At 40.3% G+C, this 22,217-nt stretch overlaps 1 protein-coding gene across 2 annotated transcripts in view; it reads left to right on the top strand.

Moving 5' to 3' along the window:
• The window catches only part of NPSR1 (neuropeptide S receptor 1), a 138,394-nt gene that overhangs the window by 23,669 nt on the left and 92,508 nt on the right, over positions 1-22,217 (top strand). For both annotated transcript variants that reach the window (XM_008686484.1, XM_008686483.1), the window contains exon 2: positions 4,654-4,786. In XM_008686484.1, the coding sequence (XP_008684706.1) occupies positions 4,654-4,786 (133 nt within the window). The remainder of the gene's footprint in view (positions 1-4,653; positions 4,787-22,217) is intronic.

The raw sequence follows: 22,217 nt of genomic DNA, 5'->3' as shown, positions 1-22,217 counted from the left end.
GTGTTTGTCATTCTGTGCTCCCAACAGAGCAGATCTGAGCTCCAAGCCTACTTTGAAGATATTGGATGCCTGGGTTGGAATTGTGCGCACAGAGACAAGGAACAGAGCCGCTCCATGCCCACTGAGAGGCCAGAGACATCCTCCATTACAGAGAAACTTGATTTCTGGAAATCCGAACGTCAGTGCCAGCAGCACGATCACCAACGCGCCATGTGAAAAGCAAACCATTTACCCACTCCGGTGTTGTCTTTCTGGCAATGAGGCTTCACCGCACTTACACAGGCAGTGAGTTATGCGAGGAAAGGAGAACATGAGGGGAGAGACATTCCAGAAGAAAATTCTAGTTCAAATTTACCTGAGTGCAGTTGATTAAATCTCCTCCTCCCAGTTCTCATCCAGAAGGCCTTCAGGGTATAATTTTAGTTGAAAAAAGTTCTGCATCAGAGGTAGAAAATAGGGAAGTTTGACCTCACCTGCTACAAAATTGGAGTAATTTCGATGAGGTATAGAGTAGGTAAGACGTTCTGAGGGCAGAGCAGAGAGACTCCTTGACTCTCTCATCTGAAGTTAGAGTCTCTCCCGAGAGAAGCAGTGAGCGGAGGCCGGCCCCGGGGATTCCACTACAGGAGGCTGAGGTGGGGCAGATTTCGCTGGGAAGTCGTGGAATGCCACAGACTCCACGGAGGAGACACGGCCAGCTGCTCTCATCCAGCTAGGGCACTGGGCAGCTGAGCAGAGCCGCAGGTGGTGTCGGTGAAGACGGTAAGGAAAACGGACCTGTATCCACCACATTCCCGCCACCCCACCGTCGTCCGCAGCGTGGCCTGCCTCCTTCTCTGTCTGCTCCCAGACTTTGCTCTCTGCCCCCTCTCCTTGGACATCTGGGTTTCTGATCTGACAAAGAAACATCACAAACATTCTGACTTTTCCCTTTCTTCTTCGTCTGAGGCTGAAAGAGTTCGACAGAAGTCAACTGAGTACTGGACATGTGTGGAAATAACCGCCCCCCCACGCCACCACCGCCCAGGCCGAGAAAATTTGCTGGACGTGACATAGTGCTCTCTAATTTGAAAAAAGAAATTACTTTAGGGCATCAAAATATTTCTCCCTGTGAAACAGATTTCCTGAAAGGAACAGGAGAAAATCTTGGACAGTCTCTCATTTGTATTCTCAGCAGGGCTTGACAGGACTTTGCGTGCCTGTGTCTGCCACACCACCTGCTCTAGGGTCTCCTTATCTTTTCCTGAACCATAAACACTCCCAGGACCCCATCGCCCACCCTGATAACACACTATAGTAGGACCATATTGGGGACATAGGTGCCTCATCCCCTACCCTGGCCCTAAACTGTATCAGGCATCAGCATCACACGGTCAGTGAGATCTTCCGCTGGCAGATGGCTCCGCCACCTAGTTTCTTACGTTGGTCCCCAGGTTGCTCTGAAGGCAGGTTCAAACCACTTATTGATGCTCTACCATCTACACACCAGCTGCTGAAAGGGGAACATCGTTCTGGCACACCAAAGGCCCCCCCTGCTGTGTCTGCTCCTGACAACTGTCCATCTGTCTCGAAGGAGAGAATTCTCTTATTAAAACCACGCCCTCGATAATGCTAAGTGAAATAAGTCAAGCAGAGAAAGACAACTATCATATGATTTCTCTCATCTATGGAACATAAGATCTAGGATGATCGGTAGGGGAAGAAAAGGATAAAGAAAGGGGGGGGTAACCAGAAGGGGGAATGAAGCATGAGAGACTATGGACTCTGAGAAACAAACTGAAGGCCTCAGAGGGGAGGGGGGTGGGGGAATGGGATAGACTGGTGATGGGTAGTAAGGAGGGCACGTATTGCATGGTGCACTGGGTGTTATACGCAACTAATGAGTCATCGAGCCTTACATCGGAAACCGGGGATGTACTGTATGGTGACTAACATAATATAATAAAAAATCATTAAAAAATAAAATAAAAAAAATAAAACCACTCCCTCACTCCACTCAGACTAGCCCTTTTCATAGTAGATTCCACTCTTGATGCTTTCTTAATGCCACCCATATCTGGACTGCTGGAGAAATGAATCTTCCAGAAGAAGGTGACCCCTCTGGTTGAAAAAGGACCAGAGAAGAAGTGTAGAACCTGGCACTGAGCAAAGACTGTTCTCCAAATGGGAGATTAGTACGCACGCTGGAGGTGTCTGCCGCCTGTGTCTGCCAAGGTAGCAGAGGTGGTCCACCCTCTGGTCCTCCCACTCCAGTAGTACACCTGCCCCCAACACCACTGCAGTGCCCCCTAACTTCAACCAGCCACAATTTCAAGGCTCTGACCTCTTCCCAGGGCCTCTGGAACCCATCTGTAAATCTGAGATGGAGAACCAAAATATCAGTTTGATCAAGTACAGGACTCATGAACATGCTAGCTCCAGCCTGGACTTCTGGAAAGGATAGGGGAGAAATCATGAGGAACTGCCCCAGCCCCAGAACCTGGCAGACCAGGCTTAGGTTTCCACCTGGGAGCACCAAGGAACCCCACGGACGCTTGGAGAGGATAGTGGCATCGAGAATGGAACTGACTTGGTACACTCACCAGCTCCCTCCCCTCCCACCATCTAGAGGTTTCCCTATATCATCAACATATCTTGTTTTAGCAAATCTAGTCCATTTCTTTTAACTGAAATATTTTACTGCACTGTATGAAAGTATCACCTTTTATTTAGCCATTTCTCCAACTGACTGAAAAAAGCAATATGCACAATATATACAGAGTATAATAAATACCAAATTGCTAATCACACACATACAATACTATTTATTTGCTATGGGTGTGTGTGTGTGTGTGTGTGTGTGCACGTGCACATGCATGCACTTCTAAAGTACTTTTCAAAGGATTGGAAAGATAATGTAATCAAAATGATATTTACCTTCTGGGAGAAGGGAGTTGATTAAGACAGAGAGAGGTGGCAAAGGAGCTTTGAGCTTTGTCTGCATTGTTACAGTTTGTTTTGTTTTGTTTTGTTTTGTTTTGTTTTGTTAAGTAATCTCTATACCCAACGTGGGGCTTGAACTCATGACCCTGAGATCAAGAGTCACATGCTCTACCAACTGAGTCAGTCAGGTGCCCCTGAATTGTTACAGGTTTTAAAGAAGAATTAATGCATCTGTTATTACATAACTTAAAATTAATTTAATATAAGAAAAAGTGCTACTGTGGTATCTCAGATATTTAGAGAGTGTAGTAAGGTTCTCCAAAGAAAACACAGCCAATAGGAATATAGAGACAGAGACAGAGAGAGGCAGAGAGAGAGAGATTTATTTTAAGAAAGTTGCTCATGTGATTGTGGGACTGGCAATCTGAAATTCATAAAGGAGGCAGCTGGCTGGAAACTCAGGCATGATTCCTATGTTTCTCAAGGAATTCCTGCTGGGAATCCTCAGCTTTTGCTCTGAAGGATGAGTCCCACCCATATTATTGAGGGTTATCTGCTGTATTTAAACTCAAGTCGAATGTAGATATTTGTCACATCTACAAAATACCTTCAGAGCGACATTCTACACTACTATTTGACCAAGCAAGTGGTCATTATCGCCTAGCCAAGTTGACACATGAAATTTTACCATCACAATGGGTATCTTTAGGCTCTTCTTATCTCCACCGAGTAAGAGAAGCACTTCAGATTACCATATTAGACTTGTGCATTCTTACCAGCATTCTGCCCAGATGTTTTGGGCTAATGTATCTTGGCTTTTGATCTCAAGCTTGCCCCTGGGTCCCCTTGGCCCCATGCTCTTCACCTGTGGCCTCCCTCTGCTTTGTCCCTTTGTCCAGCCTGTCCCAGCACCCTGGGCCTCTGCTTATTCTGGGCCACAGATTCTGAACAGATGGAAAGCTCCATCTGAAGGAATTGTGGAAAAATTCTTACAAAGGACTTGGCATTTTAAATAAGCAGCATTCCACTTTTTTTCATTATTCACTATTTATATATTACTCAGTGAAATTTAAGTATTACTATATTATAAAATTCTGTCAAAAGGAAAAGAGTAAGATAACCCATAATCACACCACCTAAAATAACCACTCACAGTAGCATTTTAGTATACTTCAGTCTTTTCTCTACATGTATTAATTTTGCAGAGTTATAATCATACCCAATATAGAATTATATCATGTCTTTCCACTTACTGTTATAGTATAACATGTGTAATGTTGCTGCATAATCTTCATGGTTGCCATTGTTAATAGCTACGTAATAGTTCACTGAATTGAAGTGCTTCATTTACTTAACTATCTCGTTATCTTTAAACAAATTCCAGTTTATTCTTACAATAAATATCCATATCTTTGCTACTGTAATATCTTTTGCACACCTTGAATTCTTTCATACAGACTTAAACAATTGCTTGGCCAAAGAATAGATAGACATTCTTTTGTCTCTTGACATATATTTCCAAATAGATTTTTTAAAAAGGTTGCATCAAGTTACGCTGCCATCAGAATAAACGAGGACCACTGTGCCTCTGTTCTCTTGAGAGTAGAGCTTTGACAGTGAGGATTTGAGACCGAGAGGAAGACATTGCAGGAGTGAAGCCTGACCTTGTGTTCTGTAAAGTACCTTGGTTCTCACTGGTACGCTGGTTTTGTGTTGCTTTGTTTCTCACAGACTGAGCAGTTGATAACTCTGTGGGTCCTGTTTGTTTTCACCATTGTTGGAAACTCCATGGTGCTGTTCTCCACGTGGAGGAGGAAGAGGAAGTCGAGAATGACCTTCTTTGTGACTCAGCTGGCTATCACAGGTAAGTAACTGTGCAGGCGGGAGAGAATAAGCCATGTGCAAAATTCCTGTGGCTCCTCGTTTTCAATTATTTTACCAATGGAAATAGCATACTATCAAGTCCAAAAGGCATCAGCGAATTTGGGAGCACTTTCTAGAGGGATACAAAATCCATATTTGGAGTTTTCTTTCAGCAAGTTTAACACATCTATATATCCATAAGATTCCATTATAAAAATAACTCGCTATAAAGCACACTTGAAAATACCATTATCAGTGTCACCAAGGGGTTCTCTAGGGTTCCACCTTTCCTCTACACAGCAGCCTCTGTAGTTCACTAAGGTGATAGTACAGTATCATGCCATATTATGAGCTTAAAGAATACATCCCAGAAAATGACCGGAATTATCTCTATTCAATAATAAATGTGAAGTCTCAAGTATTTTGCAGATAAGTCTGTGGAGATTGTTTCTGAAATATAAGTGGATGTAACACCACTGGTGGGCACAATATAAGGACATAAGATAATATCTGGGATCAGGATGTTTAGATGTGGATTGGGGGAATGTCCAGGACGGTTGAAGTGTGAATGCATCACACTTAGAGAGGGAATGGTGAAATATTCTCAGGCTTAAAAATCATCTGTGAAATAAAAACTCTCACAGAGATGGGTAGAGCCCAAATTGGTAAGGGTCGTGTTCAAAAGGAAAACGTAATCATGGGGCACCTGGGTGGCTCACTAGGTTGAGCGTCCAACTCTTGATTTCGGCTCAGGTCATGATCTCAGGGTCGTGAGATCCACCGACATCAGGATCTGTGCTCAGCAGGGAGTCTGCTGGAGATTCTTCCTTTCCCTCTGCCCTTCCTCCTGCTCGCTCGCTCTCTCTCTCTCTCTCAAATAAATAAACCTAAAAAGGGGGGGGGAGGAAAACATAATCGAGGAGAGAGTCCTGTTTTACAGGACAAAGAAGAGAACAGACAGAATTCCTGGAGGGTCCAGCCTAAGACAGGCTTGGACTCCTGAGCTCTGGGAACAAGATGGCTGTGAAATGAGTTTAATTTGAATCAAAATGTAGGGAAAATGCAAAAAAAATTTTTTTTAAGTATTCAGTGATAACAAGAAGCAATGATGACCATCAGAATGGGTTGTTTGGTGCATTTCAACCCCTCAGTTGCAGTAATGGTAGTGGAGATTTCTTGGGAATTTAGTCTTGAGCCACAATATAGGAAATATATGGCACTGTAACTTACAGGAGAAACTTCGCCATACATTGTTGATAGCCTGAAATTCTCCCATCTCTTGAGCTGGGCTACAGTGACCAGGATGAAAACCAAAGGTGCTACTGAGAAATACAGAGATGGCGAGAGAAGCTTGTGTCACACAGGTGATGCCTATGATGGGAGAAAACTCCTTCTATCTTTCCTGCAAACAGGAACCCCACTTTCACCCCTATGACTGTAGGCATGAAGGGGAATCACGATTATCCAGCAAACGCTGAAATGCAAAATCCCTGGATGAGGATGTAGTAACTTACTTTCTTTATATTTCCTTAACTGCTGTGTTGTAACTCACATCCTACAGAGCTATGTGTTCTTTTAGAGGGCAAGAGTTTAGAGGTGGCAAGGATATCAGCTTGGAATTTAGTGTGGCAAAAAATAATCAACAAACGAATCACTGAAATTTCACCATCTATTGTTAAAAAGTTGTGTGTTCTAGTCTAATCCATAGTCTGCTGTATTAACCGGGCTTAATTTCTCATGAATGTTCAAGTCTGTTTTTTATTTGCTTATTCTTTCTGGAAAAACTCAAGGGGTCAGATAGGAATATTTTAAGTGAAGAATTCTTAGAGAGGAAAGCTTGCCAAGGTTCAGAGAGTTGAGGAACTAGAAAATGTAAAATAATGGAAGCTAAAAATACAATAGACGGGTGTAGCAGCAAATTAAACATAGCTGCAGAGAAAATCAATAAACTGGAAGATAAACCAGAAAATAATAATAAGATTGAAGCATGAAGAAACAAAAGGATGGAAAATACAGACAAAAAATAACACATGGGCCCGGGGAAAACGGTTCCCAAAAAAAGATAAAAGAGTAGACAGGGGCGCCTGGGTAGCACAGTCATTAAGTATCTGCCTTTGGCTCAGGGCGTAATCCTGGCGTTCCGGGATCGAGTCCCACATCGGGCTCCTCTGCTGGGAGCCTGCTTCTTCCTCTCCCACTCCCCTGCTGTGTTCCCTCTCTCACTGGCTGTCTCTCTGTCACATAAATAAATAAAATCTTTAAAAAAAAAAAAAAAGTAGACAGAAATAATATTTAAAGATATAATGACCAATAGTTTTTTCCAAAATCCTGAAAGACATCAAAATACAGACAGATTCAAAATGCACCATAAAGGTCAACAAGATCAAAAAACAATCAAACAAATGTAAAGAGAACTAAAACACATGAAAATGATGAGATTAAGTAAAATCCCTGTATTGGATTTGAATTGAGAGTATTTGTGTTAATTTATGGTGTATCTTATGCTTAAAAAGAACCCTCATCTTTTAAGGGTACATACTGAAATGTTTGCAAGTATAACATGTCTTAGATTTGCCTCAAAATAATTTGAGGGCATGGTTAGATAGGGATATAGAGTCAAAAACTGATTTTTATTGAAGCTTGGTGGTGAGTACATTGGGTTCTTTGTCCCTTCATTTTTTTTTTTTTTTTTAGAGAGAGAGTGTGTGTGAGTGATGAGCAGGACAGGGGGGGTGAGGGGAGTGGCAAGGGGAGAGGGAGAGAGAGAATCTTAAGCAGGCTCCATGCCCAGCACAGAGCCCGATGTGAGGTCGATCTCACAACCCTGCAATCATGACCTGAGCCGAAATCAAGAGTTGGTCGCTTCACCAACTGAGCCACCCAGGGGTCCCGTGGTTCAATGTACTTTTTATACTATTCTTTCTACTTTTGCATATATTTGAAAATTTGTATAATACGAAATTTAAAACAAAAGAAAAATGAAAATATATACATGATAACAGTTGAACCAAAATGAAGGGATTCGAGCAGTTAAGGACTTTAGAGTCCTCGGATTGTTTGAATGCAGCAAAAGCACTAATTTATGTCAGCTATTCAGAAGTCAGGGGCTACACCGAAATCTGTAGGGTAATCCCCAAATTACAAAAAAGTATCATACTAGCAGTTGAAAAAGATATAAAATGAAATATTTAAAATGTACACATCCATACCAATTTACATATTTATATATAATATGTATGTATTCTATGTAATTAATCAAAAAGAAGTTAAGAAAGGAGAGAGGAAAATGTTAGAATTATTAGAACAGGTGGGACAAATAAGCTGGTACATTTAACCTCCAGTATATTGGTAATTGCATTTAGTGTATGTGGACTAAGTACTTCGAATAAAATAACAAGATTGTCAGAGTAGGTTTAAGACATACCTACTTCAGTTTGCTTCTAAAAGATGTATACGTTAAATATAATGATATAATTGTAAAAGGAAAGTAAAAGGATAGTCAAATAAAAGGATAAAAAATAATAAAACAAGGAAACACAAACCAAAAGACAGATGAGGCTGTGTGTGTACGTCAGAAATTCAGATATTCCTGTGCTTCTTAAATCGCGGGTGCCCATATCTTTGTTAGCATTTGCTTTAGGGGAAAAAAAAAAGGAATACAGGAAGATTCTAGTGCTAATAATGTTCTTTTTGTTGATGTTGATGGTAATTACATGGATGTGTTCCCTTTGTGATAATTCACCAAATTACATGCTTATGATTTGTGTACTTTATGTAGTTTATTTCAATAAGAAGGTTTATTTACAAAACACAGCACCTCAATATGGAGCGGGAGTTGCCATCTCAAATGCCTTCAGGAAAGACTGTGTGAAAGAGCCCAGGGAAGGGACAGGCAAAGATGGACCCCCAGGGCAATGGGAGACTGTGCGCCCCACCTACAGGCATTCAAGCTCAATTCTTGTTAAATACTACGCTGATCAAACAAAACACACACACACACACACACACACACACACACACACACACACTGAAGCCAGATTTGGCCTAAGGGCCATTGATTTACAGCGGCTGATACATAAATCTTAAAATCAAAATTTGAACAGCTTATGCCATGATAAAATTCTAGCCCACCCCATATTATAAATCCCACTTTCAATATGTGAAGGGAGGGGCTCCTGGGTGGCTCAGTTGGTTAAGCAGCTGCCTTTGGCTCAGGTCATAAACCCAGGGTCCTGGGATCAGGCCCCACATCCGGCTCCCTACTCAGCTGGGCGTCTGCTTCTCCCTCTCTCTCTGCCCCTGCCCTATTCATGCTCGCCCTTGGACACCAAGGGCACGTGCGCGCGCTCTCTCTCTCAAATAAATACATAAAATCTTTAAAAAACGTTAAGGGAATATTAAACTTTTTTCTTGCTCTCTCCCTCAAATAAATAAATAAAATCTTTTTAAAAATACGTGAAGGGAATATTAAGCTTTTTGGATGCAGTTGGGGAGAGTGAGAGCAAGAGGGGGGAGTTTATCATTTATAATGGATTAAATAAATTGCATGTTTGTCAAAGTTTTAAAATGCATTCTCTTGAAAAAAAGATGTTATGTTAGGACTGTCTTTTCCAGTTTCTTTTATTATAATGTGAAAATTATAGACCATTATATTGAACTATTGAAACCAAAAAATCGAAACATTATATGCCTGAGGAGCAATAATAATGCAAATGAAAATATAAAGGAAATTTCCTAATGATATCAAGCCCAACCCACATAACCTGGTCTACATGATTATCGGATGACCACTAAGATTAAGGAGAAAAAGTCAAGAGCCGCACATCCTCATATCTGCTTATCATTAAAATCCTTCCTTCAGAGGAGCATGTATCACGCTTCTTGATATGAGGAAAAATCACTGACAAGACACTGGCCCTATCAGGGTGATATTAAAACAGAGGCTGCTGGCTTAAACTCAGCATGAATGAGCTGCTCTCACATAAAGATGCTGCTATTATTAGTGTGTCCCTGTGATGCCAAGACATTTGCATAAATACAGCTATAATTTTATAGGTGTTTTTCTCTTGGCATCATGTCTTAGTCTGCTCAGTGCGCCATAACAAAACACCACAGACTGGGGGGCTTAAACAACACACATTCATATCCTCAGAGTTCTGGAGGCTGGGAGTGTGAGATGGGGTGCCAGCAGGGTCAGTTCCGGTCAGAGTGTTCTTGCTGCCTTGCAGGGGGCTGCCTTCTCACTATGTCCTCCCATGGAGAGAGAGAAAGCAAGCTCTCTAGTGTCTCCTAATAAAGCCTCTCATCCTGTCAGATCAGGGCCTTACCCTTATGACCAACCATTTCCATAAAGGCCGGGTCTGCACTTAGAGTCACATTGGGAGTTGCGGCTTTAACATGATGAATTTTGGTGAGACACAAATATTCGGGTAATAACAGAGGGAAAAAGCTAGGTGCATCAGAGGATTACAAGTGATTCAGAACAGGCAGAACATAGCATGGGGGGCTGGAGGTCCTAGATGAAAGAAATGAGGGGTAGCCATAAACAGGAGCTTCAGATGCCTTGCTAAGATGTTCAACAAATCCTTGAGCATATCCTCTGTCATGCTAGCTTGGTTCGGGCCACCACTGCCCTTTATGTGGATTACTGCAGAAGTCCCAAAGTATAAAAATGAGAAAGCAGATACTTAAGTTAGCCAATGGCAGGTTTTGCTGGTAACATGGGAACACAATAAAGCAAGGAAGTTAAACTTCTTGTCCAGAGGATGACACAAATGTTGGACCACAAAGACCATGATTAAAGAAAGAAATGAAAGCAGGACAGCTCAGAAGAATAGAGGGATGGTGGAGAGTCAAGGAATGAGAGGTCGCCACAGTGTTAAGGTGGGTTTAGTGATAGTCCCTGAACGAAAGAGTGGAAAGAAGTGAGTGTGTGTTCAAGATCCAAGATATTCTCAGGCGAATGTTGCAGAGATGGCGTAACTCAGCGTGTCCCTTGTACCGGGTTGCTGAAGTATAGTCACAGAGAGAGTCGTTAGTAAACAGGGCCACCATAACGGAAGCTAAATTCTATTAAGTGCTTACCATGTACCAGGCTCTGTGCTAAATACTTTGTGTAGATTATTTGATTTATTCCTCACAATAGTCCCACGACCTAACTCTACCATAATCCCCTTTTTACAGACATGGAAATTAAGGTTCAAAGAGATTCAGTCTTTGCCCTAAGTCATTCAGTAAGGGGTAGACCAGATATTCAAACTCAGGCAGTCTTTCTTTCAATCGTGAGCTTTTAATCGTCACAGGATGGGCCTCCCCAAAGGGGCCTCTGCATGGGTGAGTGATCGTGGACATACTGCAACACCTCAGGACAATGGGAGGCTGGTTAGATGGAGCAAAATTGAGAGCCTGGTGCCAATGTATTTAATAAATGAGGGAGATTGATGGAGCAAGAACACCGGAGTCACTAGAGGTAGGAGAGTATAAGCGTTGAATACACACTTCAAAAGATTTTGAAAGTGCTTGCAATTCAGTTAAAAATATTTGTAGTCGACCAGCTGGCTGGATTTCTAGTCTGCATCGCGATCTGCGGCACTGGTACTAGTGACAACTGCCCATGCAGGATGGGATGCCAGGAATCCTCCTTCCCCATCCCAATGCCTCGCAAACCTGTTGACATTGGTTGAAATTTCTGTCATAGCATAACCATTTTGTGGAAGCCTGTTAAAGTGAAAATACTCTGAAAACATATCTCACACTTCACTTTGCTTATTGCTTCCCAGTATGGAATGAAAGTCTGAGAGCTCGTAGAAAGAGAAGGGTCCAGTGTTCCTGAAGACACACTTCGCCCATGTCAGACTTGTCTGCTTCAAACTCTTCGGGGAGCCTCAGGAGTTTACATAAAGGCAAACCAACAGTCATGATTCCAAAGTTTAGGAAGGGCTAGATCTGGCAAATTTTTAGGTTTTTATTTTAATCAACATTCTGAATGGAGATATGATCTTTTCAAAGTATTTTGCACCAACCACTACATAAAATCCCTCTTTCAAGTCCATAAAAATTTCCACAAACTCACCTCTTTGGATGAACATTTTGTTATGCCAGTGTTTTAGGTTATTGAGACTTGAGTACGAATCTCAACAATTGTACTTCTTAGCTCTGTGCCTTCGGAAAAGTCCATTTCTCTGAATATCAGTTTCCTAACCCAGAAAGTGGAGATGCTTCTCAGAGTTGTGGAGAGCAGTAAATGAGATGATATCAATGAAGTGCTTAATACAGGGTGAGGCACATAGTAATTGCTCAGTAAATGCTAGCTGTTAATGCTACCACTATGGGTGTTTCATTCATTAAAATGAAATGAAGGAAATGATTAATTTAAAATCCTTCGAGTCACTTGCTAAAGAGCAAAAGTTCTCCAAAAGGCCTGAAGTTCACTGCAATCCTCAACTGCTCTGCTCTTTTCTTCAGGAAGTGTTCTTAGCTCACACGTGCTTTGGGTCTCAGGTGTCGCTTTGAAGGATGACCAAATTTTTTCATATAAACATATTCTTAAATCATCAGATTCAACTGACATCACCAGTGCCACAAATATTTGGAAAACTAAATTCTGAAACATTTTACCTGGCTTTTTTGAGGGAGAAAAATATGCTCTAACAGTTATTATTGGGTAAGGCAATACTAATGCCTTCATTAAATAATATCTCCATCATCACTCGCCTGTTGAGAATAGCCTCCTACTTACAGACCAGCAGCTTTGAGTGATTCTTTGAGGAACATTTTGATTTCTATTTGGTCTTTTATTTGTTTAGTCAGTAAATCAGTTGGAATTAGATTCAGCTGCACATCCGTAAAATCCAGATAATGGTGGCCTAAGTTTATAAGGATTTGTTTTTACCTTGGGTAAGGAATTCTTGAGGCAGGTAGTCCAGGGCTCATACTGTTTCTTTATCACTGGGGAACCATGTTCCATCCTCAAGGACTTCCATCCTCAAGGTCAGCTCATCGTGTGGAGGGCTATTGGTTCAAAATGGCTGCTAGAACTCCTGCCATCATGCACAAATTCTAGTCAGTAGGAAGGAAGAGGGGAAGAAAGACAAGAGAAGCCCATGCCAGCTATCTGTCCTCCTCTTAACTGACATTCCTAGAACTCCCACCCATTAATTTTTGCTTGCGTTTCATTAGCCATCTCTAACTGGAGAAAAAGCAGTGAAATGTTTTTCTTTGTTTTTAACTTGAGTCCATTGGCCAGAAGGAACCCAGAGTTCTTTTCCTAAGGCAGGATGAGAGAATAGAGGTAAGTAGCAGTCTCTGGCATAGCTTGCCTTCCATACTTTAATTTCCATAGAGAACTGAGAAGTTTAGACAAGGAATCTCTGTTTGACTAACTATTCCTCTACTTTGAGAATGCTTCCTCCAGAGTGTCATGCTGTCTTCTGACCTTTAATCTTGGCACGCTCTCCATACACTGCAGTGACTCATTGGATGATTGTCCCATTAAGTAGATAAATTCCTCTTGTTGACTGTTTACATCCCCCAGCCCCCCAAGTTTGGGCTGCTAGAGCAATTCTGCCATGAATATTCTCATCATTAAATTTTATGAGCACTTACGTATTTAGGAGAGTTTATAGAAGTGGGCTTGCTGCATTAAAGAAAGATACTTTTGTGGCTTTCAAATTGGCTGATGTCCTTGTAGGTCTCCCAGGACTAAAAAGATGATGGCAAATGTCATGAGACAAATGCTCTAAATGCCACCAACATAGATCCACACCGATTCTTATTTAAAAAGGTCCCTGAAAACAAAAGCTTCGCTGGCTTGCAGTAGTTAGAGAATCATAACCAGTTCCTTGAGGGCAGGGGTTCTCTGTTCATCTGTTATACTCCTGTACCTATTCAAGTATAATTCGCTTATTTAAAAAGGACAGTTTCCTTCCACTGTAGCCAGTGGAGAAGAAACCTAATTTATCTGTTTCTCCCATAATGACTATAGCAGGACTCATATATTTGTGAAAACAAAGAACAATCATTTACCAGAGCATTTGAATGGAGCAAGTGCTTTAATTTTAGCATCTGTATGTTTTTTTATTGAAGTATAAGTGACTTATTAGCTTTATTAATAAGTCACCTATTAGTTTCACGTATACATCATAATGATTTGATATTTTTATACATTACAAAATGGTCCCCGTTGTACGTCTAGATACCGTCACCATATGAAGTCACTACAATATTACTGATTTTATTCCTTATGCTATACTTCACCTCCCCATGACTTCTTTATTTTATAACTGGAAATTAGTACCTCTTAATCCCCTGCACCTATTTGGCCAACTCCTACCTCCTGTGGCAACTGACAGGTTGTTTCTGGTATTTATGAATCTGTTTCTATTTTGTTTTGTTTGTTTGTTTTGTTTTTTAGATTCCACATGTAAGTGAAATCATTAAGGTATTTGTCTTTTTGCCTGATTTCTTTCATTTAGCATAATATCCTCTAGGTCCATCCACGTTGTGTGAATGACAAGATTTCATTCTTTTTTACGGCTGAGTAATACTCGTGTGTGTGTGTGTGTGTGTGTGTGTGTGTGTGTGTGTGTATCACATCTTTATCCATTCATCCATCGATGGACATTTGGGTTGGGTTGCTTCCATAATCTGGCTACAGAAAATAATGCTGTAATAAACATAGGGTGCACATATTTTCTCAAATTAGGGTTTTCATATTCTTTCGGTAATACCCAGTATTGGAACTCCCGGATCATATGGTAATTCTAGTTGACATTTTTTGAGGAACCTCCATACTGTCTACGACAGTGACTACACCAGTTTGCACTCCCACCAACACTGCACAAGGGTTCCCTTTTCTCTACATCCTCAGCAACATTTATTTCTTGTCTTTCTGATAATAGCCAGTCTGACAGGTGTGAAGTGATAGCTCACTGTGGTTTTGATTTGTATTTCCCTGATGATGAGTGATGTTGAGCACCTTTTCATGTGCCTGTTGGCCATCTGGACGTCTTCTTTGAAAAATGTCTATTCAAGTCCTTGGCTCATTTTCTAATTGGGTTATTTGTTTTTGATGTTAAGCTGTGTAAGTTCTTCATATATTTTTGATAGCAACTGCTTATCAGAGATATCAGTTGCAACTATCTTCTTCCATTCAGTAGATTGCCTTTGCTTTGTCGGTGGTTTCCTTTGCTGTGCAAAAGCTTGTCAGCTTGATGTAATCCCATTTTATTTTAGTTTTCGTTGCTCTTGCCTGAGAATACTGGTCCAAAAAAATATTGCTGAGACTGATGTCAAAGAGCTTCTGCCTATGTTTTCTTCTAAGAGTTTTATGGTTTTAGTCTTACATTCAAGTTTTTAATCCACTTGTAATTTATTTTTATATGTGGTATAAGAGAGTGGACAGTTTCATTCTTTTGCATGTAGCTGTCCAGTTGTCCCAGCACTATTCATTGAAGAGACTGCCTTTTTCCCATTGCATATTTTTGCCTCCTTTATCATAGATTAATTGACCATATATACATGGTGTGTGTGGGGGGGGGTATTTCTGGGCTCTCTATACTAGTCCATTTATCTGTGTGTCTGTTTTCATATGTTTTAACTTACTTCTTCTCCACATTTCTGACCCCTTCAAAAAAAATCTTAACTAATTCTTCTCTATATATTCCATTAGGATTTTTGATTATAGGATAGTCTTAAGAATGGAAGGAAACCAGAAGATACTGAAGCTGCTATTTTGGCACATTCTGCAATTTTTAGTACTTCCATTCTAACAATTTTCTGGATGAATTTAATGACTGTTTATATTTTATGAGCTAAAGTGCCAATTAAAATTTATTAGTCATTTATCATCTTCAAGACTGACTTGTCTGTTTTATTCAAATGCAATAAAGAAGAGGAGCTAATGAGAATAACTCCCGTTGAGTGTTCAACAAAGGAAAGGTAGAGAACATATTTTTTGGCACACATTCAAATAACTTCCTTTCTCTGATAGGGCCAAGTCTTCTCATATTAGTAAAGAAAATTAGCTTTACCTCAAAGCACTTTTTGGAGAGCAATTTACTGATGAACTAAGGAATTCTCCACCCTCAAAACTCTCCTGTTAACTATCTGACATCAGGGAAAATTGAGAGTTTCAGCAAGAGAGGTGAGACCAGGAGTATTGAGTTGTCCAAGGCCGTATGTGGAGCTCACCACAACTTTCCTGTGCTGATTTCATTCACTCTTTTCCTGGATTTGTGAGTTGCATACTTAATTCACTTATTTATTTTAATTCTGCTCATTTGTTTACTTTTAAAATTTTTTTCAACTTCATTGAGGTAAAATTGGCATATGATATGTGTAAGCTTAAGGTGAACAAAGTAATGATATATTATATGTATAAATTGCACAATGATTATCACAATAAGTTTTGTTAACATTCAGCACCTCCTATAGTCACAATTTGTGTGTTAAGAATTTTCTATATATATATATATATATATATATATATATCTCCATCCTGCTTTCCAGAGTGGCTACACCAATTTGCATTCCCACCAACAGTATACAGGAATTCTCTTTTCTCCATATCCTTACCAACACTTGTCATCTCCTCTCTTTCTTTGATAATAGCCATTTTAACATGTGTGAGGTGATATTTCATTGTGGCGTGTGCTTCCATGATAATCAGGGATGGCGAGCACCTTTTCATGAATCTATTGGCCACCTGAATACCTTCTTTGAAAAAAATGTCTATTTAGGTCCTATGCCCGTAATTTAAGGGGATTATTTCTTTTTTTGGCTATTGAATTGTATGATATTAAATATTTGGGATTTCTATTTGGACCTGATCCCCAGTAGTCAAGCTCTGCAGATTTCCCCAGTGATCTTTCTTTCCTCCACTAGAGAAGCTGCCCAGGAGGGGCTCTGTTGGTGTGGCATTGTGCCTGCCTGGGTGAGGGGTGATGCAGTCAGGGTACAGCCATTCCTCTTACCCTTCTAATGCAGTCCTCCTCGGTCTCTCTGGTCCAGCAGAGTGCTCTGCGATCATGTCTTGTCTATGGACAATTGCTAGGTGGTCTTGTGAGGGGGAAGTCAGGAATGACGTGTGTTGCCCTCTTGATGACAGTACTTGTAATTCTCATTCATAATGAAAATGTTAGAACTATGAATTTTTTATGAGTTCATAAATGTGTGTATGATACAATGTTACTGTTATTATTTCCAAAACATTTCATTTTTGAAGTTTTATCACCTCTTTCACATAATAGCCATTTAGGAGTGTTTTTGGTTATTTTTATTTTTAGTGTCCAAGTGAATTTCTATTTGCTTTAAGATTTTGTAAATCACATTGAATGTTGTGGCCTTGCAGTCAAAGAGTATTTCTGGAAGGATTCCTGCTCTTTGGAATTTATTAAGGGTATTTTTGAGGTCTCACGTGCAATCACTTATTTTGAAAAATATTTAATGGATACTAAAAAATAGGACATAAGAATGTTGTGGGAATAAGAAAAAGCCACCCAAATGAGAACAAGCAACAATCATTTATTCAGAACTTGCTATAGCAGGGGAGTCCGCCACCATCATTTCTGTTGGCAGTGACTCAGAGGTGGGCAGGAGGGTGGAAAAGCTTTATAATATAAAAAAGGGAAGGCTTCGGTTGTGCCCTCACGGGAAGCTATTGGCAAGGGAAGCCATAAGGGGGCTAACTAGAAGCATCCCATCCCATGTGCTTGGTTAGCTGTGTATATCTGACTTTCTCTGTTTGGTCCTAAGTTGGGAGCAGGGTCAAAAATTAGAAGAGTTGTCAGGGGTCAATCAAGTCCTGGCTACTTGGAGTGGATTACTACCCTGGCTATTGCCTGGCTTTCTGAAGTGCTTGCTACGGATGATCAGTTGGCTTCCTGGGCTCGTTACTGCAGGTTCTGGGTCAGAGTTCTAGTTTATATATCGTCTGTTCATTGTCCATTTGTACATTCAGTCCCTTCTTTGTGCTTATCGTTTTGAACTTGTCCTTATTAATTATAGTCTTCAAATACTCTCTATTTTCATGTATTTCTTGCCTATTTGATACATCATGGGTGACTAAAAGTGCTGTTACAAACTTTCATACTTTCTCTCATCTTCTCCTCATATTTTTTAATCAGTATTTATTTTATAAATTTTAACATTTTGTTATTGGGATCCTAAAGGCTCTTGACTAGTGTATCTTTAATAAAGGTTTGTGTGCTTAATATTATACATACGTAATTCTTTTAGTTTCATATATCCTCTTGGCTCTAAATTTTATTTATGTGATAGTAATATTCAGTTCATCCATTTTATTTTTATTGCACTTGTTTGCCAAACACTGAACCAAGCACTGTAACAAAATGTTTTTATCTTAAACATATTTTATGGCCTTTGTCTTCCACTTTGTGTCAATGCTTGCAATAATTATCAAAAGTATTTCTATGTTGGAATGTTTCATGCTCACCAGCGGTTAGCTTCATTCTTGGTCCCTCTGTTTGATACAGCTCACAATTTTCTGAAGTACCTTGAGTCATAATTCCTTCTCCTTTCCAGATTGGTACATGGATACAGTCTTGAGCACCTGGCATTTATGAAAAAGCTTTCTCTTTCCTCCACAACAATGACAATCTAGACGGGTGTAGAAATCTTGAATTCACAACTCAGATCTCCATAGATGTTACTCCGTTGACTCCTGGCAATTTATGCTACAAAGGAAATGTCTAAAGTCAGCCAGGGTTTTCTTCTTTTATAGGTTATCAAATTTTTATTTGTTTCTAGATTGTTTTTCTTTGTGGTTTCATACTTTTATCCGTTTATATCTATTTTTTGGTCAGTTTGATCAGTTCTGCTCTTTGCCAAGTAAGCTCTTTTGATCTACAGATGAAAGTGATTTCTTAGCTATTTTGTTTATGCCTGAATATTGATTATCTTCCATTTGTTCTGATCTTTTGTTCAGGAACACGAACTATCCATACGTCCGTAACCGTGGTTTTTCTTTCTCATCATTTAAATATCTTGGTCCTATTCCTTTACATTGGGAAGACTATTTAAGCTTTTCCTGATCACTAATTTGATTTTGATTCCATTATTAGCAGTGTTACCTCTACTTTTTATCATTTTTAAAGTCTCTTAAAAGTCGCTTTTCCAATGATCAGTTTCAAAATATTTATTTTTTATATTACCTAGTGTCTTTCGTTTCTGTCAATTTCTCAGTATTTCTTTTTTTGTGTGTGTGATTTATCTAATGTCTCATTGGTTCATCCTTTACCTTTATGCCATATTGTCAACGTGTTCCTAAAATGCAAATGAATACAAAACACACTGCTTAAAATTGAATGTTTCCTGAACTAAAGTGGTTTTCTAATGTTAGATTTTTTCCCTGACATTTGTGTGCTTTTTTTTTCTACTTACTTAATGCCACAAAATCTCTCTACTATATGACTCACTCATTCCACCAAAAGTTGCCTAATTGGCTAACATCTGAATAAATGCACATGCTTTTCATTTAGGTTATTCCTACAGTGGCTACACGATACCATCATTGTTTCCTACTCTGAAAAGAAAAGGTCTGTGTTTATAAAGAAAATCAGTTTCCCATAAGCAGGAAAAGAAGGTATTGACCTATCACTCCGTGAATAATTTAACTAAAAGAAATGAACTCTTCTCCTAGGAAAGCTTTTTCTTCTTTATAGAAATTGGATTTCTTTTCCTTCCCTGCCTTCGCACCACTATTAGCACACTGTGTGACCTGGGAAAGGCACTTAACCTCACTAAGTCTTTGTTTCTCTGTTTCTAAAAATGAAGAGCTTAGCCGGTTGACCTTAAGAGGCCAGAGTGATCCAGTTCTAATCGTCCTGTGCTTCTAATCAGAAATTCCCAATTGTAAAAATTGAGGGCATTTTTACATCTTTAGATAATTGTTTAATAACTAAACAACTTTTGCTTTAATGAGAGTTGACATCTTTATGAATTAGCTCTGTTTCTTCATAGTGGTAGTACGTGGCTTCTGGTCCACATAGAAGGAACATGACCAGCGGAATGTAGTTAGAAGGTTGACTCACTCCCGTTGCTCGCTACCTCACGGGGCTTCCCAGGTCAACATACTACAATTCCATACATGGCTATTTATTCCTTCCTTTCTTTAGTTATTCAATGCGCATTATTAAGCACTGACGCTGATGAGGCCTGGTTCTAGGTACTAAGGGCACAGTGGTGTATTTGGTTATAAGTGAGAGTTCAAACAGTAAAGCAAGAAAGGGGACAATTTTGCTTTTGTCATGCAAAGTTCAGTGGCAGAATATCCTTGGGCTTGATTTGCTCTAGCAATGCCGCAGTGCCACCAAGGACCCTGTCTCTGAGGTGGTAGAAGACATCACCCCCTAAGCTTTGTTCCCTATCTTGGTTATGGGATGCTGTGATAGTGGGCTGGGGCTGCCATAAATACCACAGGGTGGGTGGCTTAAACAACAGAAATTTATTTTCTCACAGTTCTGGAGGCTGGAATTTCAGGAGGAAATTGTGGGCAAGTTTGGTTTCTTCCAAGGCCTCTCTCCTTGGCTTGTAAAAGGCTGTCTCCTTCCTTTGTCCTCACCTGGTCTTTCCTCTGTGTGTGTGAATGTTTGTGTCTGAATCTCCTTTTCTTACAAGGATACCAGTCATACCAGTTAGGTCCCACCTATATAACATCATTTTACCTTAATTACTCTTTAAAAAACCCTAGGTCAAATGTTGTCATGTTCTGAGGTACAGAGAGTTAGGACTTCAACAAATAAATCTGGGGAGACACAATTCAACCCACAGCAGATGTCTCCTAACGACTCCTGGGGAACATTGGTCCTACAGGCATGGAGAAAGGCTGTGACTTCCGGAAGCCTTCTTAGAAGTACAGGAAGGCACTCTTCCCAGCAGTGCTTGGCAAACCTTGTCTTGCACCTCACTGACCTAACTTGAGCTATATGCTCATATTTGAACTAATCGATGTGAACCAGATACGCAAATACACTGAGGAGCTTAGACTGAAGTCAAATGCCTTACTCCTAAGGATTCAGTTCTCCCCAAAACACATGGGCCGAGCAGATGGGGTGGATACTTGAGTTAAAAGCTGGGGTATTTACCGAAAGAAGGAGAAGTAGATGGTGGGGAGGGTAGCCTGCTTACAAATAGTAAGGAGACCGAAAAAACAGAGTCACAAACTTCATGAGCTCCTAGTTAATGGAAGGGAAAAGGAGATTTTTCTCAGGGCTCAAGAGTGGTGTAGCTGGGCAGCTTGAATTCCAGAACATGGCAGAATATACAGCTCCCAACTCTTGGGAGCCTTCTGAATATCTTTGAAGATTCAAAACACGATAACACTGCTAGAGGAAAATAATATTTATAAAATTATAAAGTAAGCTACTCCATTAAACTCAGGAGAACTCACACAGATCAAATAAACTGCAATAGTGTCTGTCCCCCTGATAATTTGTTGATAGGTGAGGGGTGATCACTAACCTTCAGGATGTCAACAAATACCATCCCTTTAACCTTACAGCAGCCTTGTGAGATAAATATTCCAATTTTCCAGAGAGAATAGTGAGGCTCAAAGAGGGTATGTGGCCTATCAAAAATCCTTGAGTGCCTTTTGCACTCCCCAGCGGGGGTGGGGGGGGGTGCACGGGGAGCCTAGAGTCATAGATTGCCACCTTCTTCTGAAGAGGCTTGAGAGCCCCCAAGCACCTCTTCAGGGAGTCCTTGTGGTCACACTGTGAGGAGCCCCTGGAGTAGAGTGACTTAATGTACAGACAGGTACCCCAACTCTGTCCTACGGAACTGGGTCCTTGGCTCAACAATTACTGGCTCCATCCCAGATGAACTCTGCCAAAAACTCAGCATTAAGAATTGTTGCTTGCCCCTAATTTTAATCATTAAGGAAAGTTATAAAACTTTCCACAACTTTCAATTCCCTTTTCTTTGGCTTACTGTTTCTTGGGCATTAACAGTGCGGCCATTGTTATACAGACAGAGGCTGGGCGTGAGCTCTGATTGACTTCTGCCTCCACAGTGAGCTCACTGTGTCCTAACACCCAAGGCTTGTACAATCTGGTCATTGTCTGAAAACTCGAGGAATCGATGCTTGTGTCCAAAATGCATTCTTGTACTTCTCAGGCCAATACAAACCACAGTACTCCAGACCTCTATATCCAATTGCTTCCTTGACATTCCTTAAAACTGCCCTTCCTCCTGCCCACCTTTCCCTGTCAGTGATGCCAACACATCCTTGCAGAATCTCAGAGCAAATGTGAAGGCATGCTAGGGTCCTCTCCTTCTCTCACGCCACACATGCAATTCATTGTGAAATCATCTGACTTAAAAAAGACAAAAACAGAAACAAAGGAAAACATTTAATATCCAACCCAAGTCCAAGGAGAGGTTCCCTTTTAATAAATCAAATTTACTAAACCAAT

This window comes from Ursus maritimus, unplaced genomic scaffold (assembly GCF_017311325.1).
Source record: "Ursus maritimus isolate PB19 unplaced genomic scaffold, ASM1731132v1 scaffold_3, whole genome shotgun sequence".
In the NCBI taxonomy this organism is placed as follows: domain Eukaryota; kingdom Metazoa; phylum Chordata; class Mammalia; order Carnivora; family Ursidae; genus Ursus; species Ursus maritimus.
This window is presented reverse-complemented; position numbering and strand designations above follow the sequence as displayed.